The sequence below is a fragment of the Eublepharis macularius genome, chromosome 19 (assembly GCF_028583425.1).
Source record: "Eublepharis macularius isolate TG4126 chromosome 19, MPM_Emac_v1.0, whole genome shotgun sequence".
NCBI classification, from domain to species: Eukaryota; Metazoa; Chordata; class Lepidosauria; order Squamata; family Eublepharidae; genus Eublepharis; species Eublepharis macularius.
Genome location: NC_072808.1, coordinates 24,919,879 through 24,927,212, shown reverse-complemented (window position 1 = coordinate 24,927,212; position 7,334 = coordinate 24,919,879). Strand labels below are relative to the sequence as shown.

General features: G+C 50.8%; 1 protein-coding gene across 1 annotated transcript; it reads right to left on the bottom strand.

The window, feature by feature from the left end:
- Positions 1-3,456: 3,456 nt before the first annotated feature.
- Positions 3,457-6,993, bottom strand: GPR173 (G protein-coupled receptor 173). The gene has a single exon (XM_055003905.1). The coding sequence runs from the start codon at positions 6,892-6,894 to the stop codon at positions 5,782-5,784; it is 1,113 nt and encodes a 370-aa protein (XP_054859880.1). The 5' UTR covers positions 6,895-6,993; the 3' UTR covers positions 3,457-5,781.
- Between the last annotated feature and the right edge of the window lie 341 nt (positions 6,994-7,334).

Sequence of the window (7,334 nt, the reverse complement as noted above, 5' to 3'; positions counted from 1 at the left end):
CCCCATGATGTGTTTAAAGATATGCAAACAGCAAATCCAACAGGATTTGACAGTACACTTTTTTAAAAACACACACACACTCCTTGGTGGTGCATTGGAGACACAGGAAACAGGTCAAGGAGATTTAACACCAGCCGAGAGGTAGCCTGGCCAACAGCGAGACTATGGTAGGCCTCAGAGCAAGGCGCCCACTAGGACACGCATTTCCCTGTGATAAACAGAGCTCTCCATCCACTACACACTTTTCCAGTTTCCTGAACTGAGAAGCTCTGACATACCAGACAGGTAAGAATGTGGTAACTTCCCTGGGCACCAGAAAAGGCGTAGTTAGTTAGGCACAGGCCCACAGCTGTGGGGAAATGGATAGTGTTATTATTTTACGGCTTTTATACCCTGCCTATCTCCCCAGTGGGGGCCCAAAGCAGGTTATATCATTCTTTTTCACTTTATCCTCATCACCACCACCCTGTGAAGTGTGCGCGACTGGCCCAAAGTCACCGCACAGGCTTCCATGGCAGAGTGGGGAATTGAACCCGAGTGTCCCAGATCCTAGTCTGCCACTCTAGCGACTGACTCCACCTTCGGTGCAAGGACAATCTCTGAACCTGTTTTTGATTTCTAAAAGTTTATGGTGCAAGAGGGTGTAGTTACAAGTTAGGGTAATTCTGCTGGAATCTGGCAGCACTTGGGAAGATTTCAGGGCGAGTGTATGAAGCCTAAATGTAATGTGGGATAAGTGTCAGAGATGGACAAAACTGGACAGGTCAAGGATGGAATTAGCACCGAATATGGGAGGGGGGATAACGGATGGAGCCTCTGGAATTTGGTGAGTCATAGGTGGGATGTGGTGGGTCAAGGGAGAAGGACAGGAGTGACAAACCTATTGGGGGCCTATTGGGAATTGTACTCTTTCCAGTTGCACATCTTGGGTTATCAGAACAGAAACATCGGCATCACTATGAATGTGAGCAGAGGAGTGCATCTGGCATGGAATACCCCCCAATCTAGAGTGAGGCTCTTTTTCACATAATTTCCGTTTTAGAGGTGGAATCTGCCAGTGCCCAGAGCAGGCCCTTTTCTGCTGCGATTCCCAGCCATCAAAGAACTGCTTGCCTGAAGAAGACTGCCAGGCACCATCTTGTTATGCTGGGGAGACGGGACGGGAGGCCCAGGGGCACCCTAGGCTTTGTCTGGTTGTTGACATGGCCCCTGATCCCAAAGTTCCCAATTCCAAGTTGGGAAATTCCTGGAGATTCAGGGGAAGAGCCAGGGGACAGCAGGGTTCAGGGAGGGATCTCTGCCGCGGAGGCCACCATGGAGATCAGTTGTAATTCCAGATCACAAGGCCCCACCTGGAGGTTGGCAAGCTTCCTTTGTTCTACTATCCCAGGCCAACTACATTACTGTGTCTTACCAGGAATCTTTCCTGTTTGAAAGGGGGTTTTTTCATACTTGTAATCTGCCTTGGTTCCCAGGAAGAATGGCGGACTATAACTTATTACTGTTGCTGTTACTATTACTACCACCACCACCATTGTCGCTATTATTATTACTATGCACCTTAGCTGCTTTTTTCCTGTGCACAGCTGAAGATGCATGGAAACAGTAGTGGAGGAACCAAATCCTGGTTGTTGTGGGTTTTCCGGGTTGTATTGCCGTGGTCTTGGCATTGTAGTTCCTGACGTTCTCCGGCCGTGAAAGCCTTCGACAATACATCGAACCAAATCCTCTTTAGCATGCATAGCCAGTGAAGCCCAGTCTTCCCTTCCCCTTGCACAACTCAAAATATGGCTGCTCTTAATCTTATATTGCTTCTGCCTGACGCTTAAGACCTTTTCTTTCCAAAAGCTTTTTTTGTTCTTGCTCACTTTTGCTTTTAAAAAAAAATAATAATTATGGGTATATTATTTTTATTTTTTCAGGCTCATTGATTTTTAGATGAGTTTAAAATGGATATCACTCTGTGGGAGGATACAGCTGGATTGCTGTGTGTTGATTTGATTTTTATGAAAAAGGTTCTAAAATACTGTATACATGATAAAAGACTGATCAGAGTGGTCTCGGCCAATGCTTTATAAAAACACAAGAGCAGGGCCCAGACATTCTCAGTAGCGGTCCTGCCTCTAACACCAATGCATAGATACTGGTAGTGAGGTACTCTTCACATGCTTAGACGCAATGCTCCTTTACTGGCCTGGGTGTGGAAAGTGCCATCAAGTCACAGCCAACATATGGCAACCACTCACGCAGTTTTCAAGGCAAGAGATGAACAGGGGTAGTTTGTAGACTTGCCAGCTCCAAGTTGGGAAATTCCTGGAGATCTGAGGGGTGAAACTTGGCATGGCACGATTCCATAGAGTCCACCCCCAAAAGTAGCCATTTTCTCCAGGTGAACTGATCTCTGTGGCCTGGAGACCAGTTGTAATTCCAGATCTCCAGCCACTACCTGGAGGCTGACAACCCTAGTAGTTTGCCATTGCCTGCCTCTGCAGAGAGACAGGGGACTTCCCTGATGGTCTCCCATCCAAGTATGAACCAGGGCCGACCCTGCTTAGCTTCCGAGATCTGACCTGCCTGGCCCATCCAAGTCAGGGCTTTGCTGACCTACATGTAGCTATACTGGGACCGTAGATGCCACGGCTGAGTTCTCATGAGACTTCCTTCAGATTCCTAAAACCTCAGCATACCATTCAGCTTACTGCCAACTCGCCAATGTTTTACAGGCCCAGCCAGGACTGCTTTCCCCTGGTTGTTGCCAGGATGTAAAGTGACAGGTAAAATACTGGGTGGTCAGTGACTGCATTATTTCTGCACTTTGTGCGGGATGCAGTTTTGTTCTAAAGAAGAAAAGGGCCCGTCTTCTGTGCCTGTCCTCTCATAAATCTTTTTTTTAAGATCTCCCCATTATAGAGGAAAAGCACTCAAGCACTTTGCCTTGCACGCCTCTTAAAAACATTCTTGGAAAAGGCACTTTGTAGATGCTCAGAGAAACAGACTGGAGGTGGCAGACTTTTTGAAAACAAAAAGGGGTCAATGCCAGACTCTGTTTCCTTTATTCCCATTAAACCTGAGATTTCTAGTAGTAATGCAAAGGAAAGAGGGAAGATACCTATAATTGTCAGGAGGATTTTTGTTTGTTTGTCTTATGTGCAGGGAGGAGACTGGTTTTGATTTGGGGGGAAAAATCACCCAAGAATTTTGCATTTCATTCCATCTTTTTTATATATTTATAAAAAAAAGAAAAAGAAACAAGAAAATCCCCCGAAAAGGGGGGAAATGGAAACAAATTTGACACAAAAGGGGGTGGCGAGGCAGGGTCAAACTGAATCCCTACCCCAAATTTCCATCTCCACCCCCCGATCCAACCCTGCCCACCCCGCCCACCCCAAGCTGTCCCCCATCAGAAATAAGTTCAAAAGCATCCGTTGCAGGGGACACATCTCCACCCGTCTGCTGTGGGCCCCCACCCAACCCTCCCTCCCCTTGCTGAAGTCACAATTCCTTTATTCACTTTCCTTTAAAAAAAAGAAAAGAAAGAAAATCTTCATTTCTCTCATGTCTCTTTCCAGAAAAAAGAATTCTGGAAATGATCTGTGTTCATCTCCCATCTTTTCCAGATATGGATTTCCACGGGGTGGCCACAACATTGGCCAGTGATTAAGGCCATTGATTTCCTGGTGGCAGGGCTGGAGGGTCAGTCAGTCTTCTCTTCACAGCAAAAGTCCAAGCCGGGATTCTTCAAAGGGGGAAAAGTGGGGACGAGGCCCAACCCTCCCCCCCCCGCCCACGGCTCTCTGGGTCCCCCACGTTCCCTCCTTCCTCCACCACCCCGCTCAGATTCCCCCACCTCCCCCTCTCAGCTCTGCTCCCATACCGCTGGCCCTGGCCCATCTCCTCTCTGCTTTTCTCCCATTTCTCCCAACAGCGCCCCTTCCAAGCCTTCCCTGCTGGCCACCTCCTGCACGCTCTCTCCCTCTCCACCCATAAGGAGTATCTCAATGCCGGGGACAGTCATTTGATGAGAATGCCCTATATATATGCCCTGCCCCCTTCCTTCTCAGCGGGGATCGGACAACATGGCTGGAAAATCAATCAGATTGGATTTGGAAGTCCTGGCAATGTGGCGGACGCGCATCCCAGCAAAGAAGAAACCCAGCTGAACCAGGCTTTGTTAATCTTTGGAGACAGAAACAGAGCCAGGGGTCCAGACCCCGCTCCCCTACACACACGTGCTTTCCCCCTCCCTTACTGAAATTCTCTAAACTCGGGTCTGGAGCCTTTCCCCCACTTGCTCCACCCACTGCACTCTCCCAGGGGCAGGAGCAGAACCAGCTCACATGACCCCGGCCCCTTTGAGGCTCTTTGCTCAAAGCTGGACTTTTGGACTCTCAAGCCCTGATGGAACCCCTGGGACCGTATGCTCTCTCTTCCACCCCCAGACCTGACAACTGTGGCTGGCTATTCACCAAATCATATTTGTCCACTGGGATAAATCCAGAAAGGCGCTACAACAACTTTGGGGGCCGGGGGGGGGGGCGGAAATCATTGTCTGTAAGCCTCTCTCTCAAAGCAGAGCATAAACAAGCTCTCGGGTGATGTGCTATGGCCAAGACAGAAGTTGTGAACCAGGGGGGTCGGGATGTGTGTGGATAAGAGAGGGGCACTGAAGGCCTGCCTTGGAATGTCTGCTCTTCGCTTTAGAAGGGGATGTGCCGCCGCCACCCCTCCCTCTCCTGAGGCCTGCCTTACGCACTTTCCCTCCCGCCTCTCTGCGCTGTCGACTGGTGGTGTCTCTGCCGTCCCCCTTCCCTCTCTGGGGAACACAGTGCTAGGATTTCTTGGTGGGTTTATCCTCCCCCACACCCCGCCCTGCATCTTCCTGCTTGCATTGTTCCAGGGTGACATGGTCTGCCGGGCCTTGGATTGGCTGCTGCTATAGCAACTGAGGTGGGGTTTCCCAGGCTCCCTAGTTACAGCTTTCCGATTGACAAGAGCTAAGTCACTGCTGGCTCCCGGACGTCCCCCTCAAAACAGCTGAGCCTGTCGCTTTCTTCCCTGCCTGCCTCTGTAGCCCCAGAATTTTAGGAACTCTTACGGAAGGGCTTCGCTTAGGGACTGACCCTCGCAGAGCAGCAGATGCTAACTTCAGAGCTCTGCCCCCTTCACTGCCCTCCGGGTGTCAATCTGGACCAACCCTTCCGAGGCTGAGACTAGTGCTATTCTGGGAAACCGAGGCTACGAATCTGACTCTGGTCCGCTCAGCATTTGCAGGCATATCTTTAGAGCTGCCAGATTAAAGAAGTAGAAATAATGGATATTATGAAACGTGGGCTGAGGCTGTATGGACTTCTGGGGTGTTTGATGTAAGCCATGGGATAAGAGTCTGGAGACCAGAAAAACAAGAAAAACAAACCATAAAGCAGTGGGCACTTTGTCCTCTGTCTAAGAAAAGGCCGGGATACTAGTCAGGACATTTAACTGTCATTGTATAGTTCTGGATTTACGCCAGGGGAGCTGAGATCAGAATCCGGCTCTGATCTCCTTGAGGCAGTTAGGTGATTTTGGATATTTGCCCTGGGGGGTGCCTGAGAGCTCAGAGTCCATTTGCCGCACCCCTTACTCTGGAGAACCATGGCCAAGGTTGCCTGGGGTGGGGGGAGGGAAGCAGAATGACCCATCAATTGGCATCTCATGTGATGTGTATAAAAAAGAAAGGTTCAAAACAAAATCCAGACTCAGTTTGGCACAGGCGGGTGCCTTTGAGCTGACCCTCAGCGCCCTTCACATGACGCAGTAAGGCTCCCTGGGCAGTTCAGGCTCTGTCCTCCAGCAAGGAATGTGGGCAACCAAGCTCTTCTTGAGGTCCTTGTTGAGTAGAAAGCAAACTATGGGGTTGACAGCAGCTTGGGCGAAGCTCATCCAAACGGCTGTGGAGAGGTAGCGGTGGGGGATGCTACAGGCTTTGACGAAGACCCTCCAGTAGCAGGCCACAATGTAGGGTGACCACAGAACCAAGAAGAGTAAAGTGATGACGTAGAACATCCTGCCCAGCCTTTTCTCAGCCTTGAATTCTTCCATGCCCAGCAAGCGCCGATTGGCTGCGTGGGCGTTCTGCCGGATGCCCAACAAGGTGGGAGGCATGGGGCCACGACCAAAGCCAGCAATCCAGTTGGCCGCAGCTTGCCCAGTGGCTCCTGGCCCATGGAACGTCCAGTTTTGGCTGATGGCTGGGACCATCTGGATGGGCTTCATCTTGCGATGGCGGTACTCAAAGAGAAGGAGCTTGATGTAAACCACGTGGGTAGCAAAGATCAGCACGGCCAACATGAGCATAAAGCCCAGAGTGTCGTTGGCTTTGAAGTAGCGGTGCTCGAAGATGCACTGGTCCTCCTCCCGGATGAACTTGTAGGTCCCAACGTCAAAGACCGGGGGGAACGCCATGGCCACCGACAAAGTCCACACCATGCAGATGACTGCGACGCACGTCCAGAAGGTCATGCGTTTGGCATAGAAGCGGTGGTGGGCCACAGCCATGTAGCGGGTGACGCTGATGCAGAAGAGGAGGAAAGCCGCGTGGAAACAGAACAGGACCGCCATGAAGGCCACAATCTTGCAGCTCAGTACACTGTAGGTCCAGTTAGAGCCGTGGCGGATGGACACGAGCACGAAGGGGAAGCAGACAGCCGAGCGGATCACGTCTGCCAGGCACAGGTCCAGCAGGAAGTAGTAGGGGGCCCTGTGGAGACCACGCTCTTTCAAGACCAGCAGCGAGAGGGAGAGGTTCCCCGCCAGACTCACACAGATGATGACGCCCAGGAGCAGCAGCTTGGCATAGGTAGAGGCAGCGTGGGGCACTGAGCCGTGGGCCTCTTCGGTCTCATTGGCACTGGCCATCTTTAGGGGGGAGGAAGTGGGGGGCGCTGGGTCAGCGGCGACGTGCCCGATGACAGCCCATGACCCCAGTGCTAAAGGGGGGCATCATCTGTTTGGGGGGAAAGATTGGAGGAAAAGGAGGGGGGAAGAAAGGATCAGTTTAGAGTGCATTTATTGTATGCATTGCAATGGAACAGTCTGTCCCCCTTTCTGATATGTGTGTACTTTGGTTAGGTCTCAAGAGGTGGAGCCCCTGCTCAGCTAGTTTTGTTTGTTAGAACTGTAGACTGCAGCAGCTCCCTTGCTCCCACCCTGTATCTTCTCGCTAACTAATGCACATTGTTTTGAACACACACGCATCTCTGCCATGTGAACCCAAGAGCAGAAATACGAGTGAACTGCAAGCAAAAGGGAACATCACACAGACCATTGAGAAACAGGACATTTGTCAAGCATGGACA

Bases quoted from the DNA above. Each gene is read 5' to 3' on its own strand.
- GPR173 (XM_055003905.1), bottom strand. From the start codon at position 6,894: ATGGCCAGTGCCAATGAGACCGAAGAGGCCCACGGCTCAGTGCCCCAC.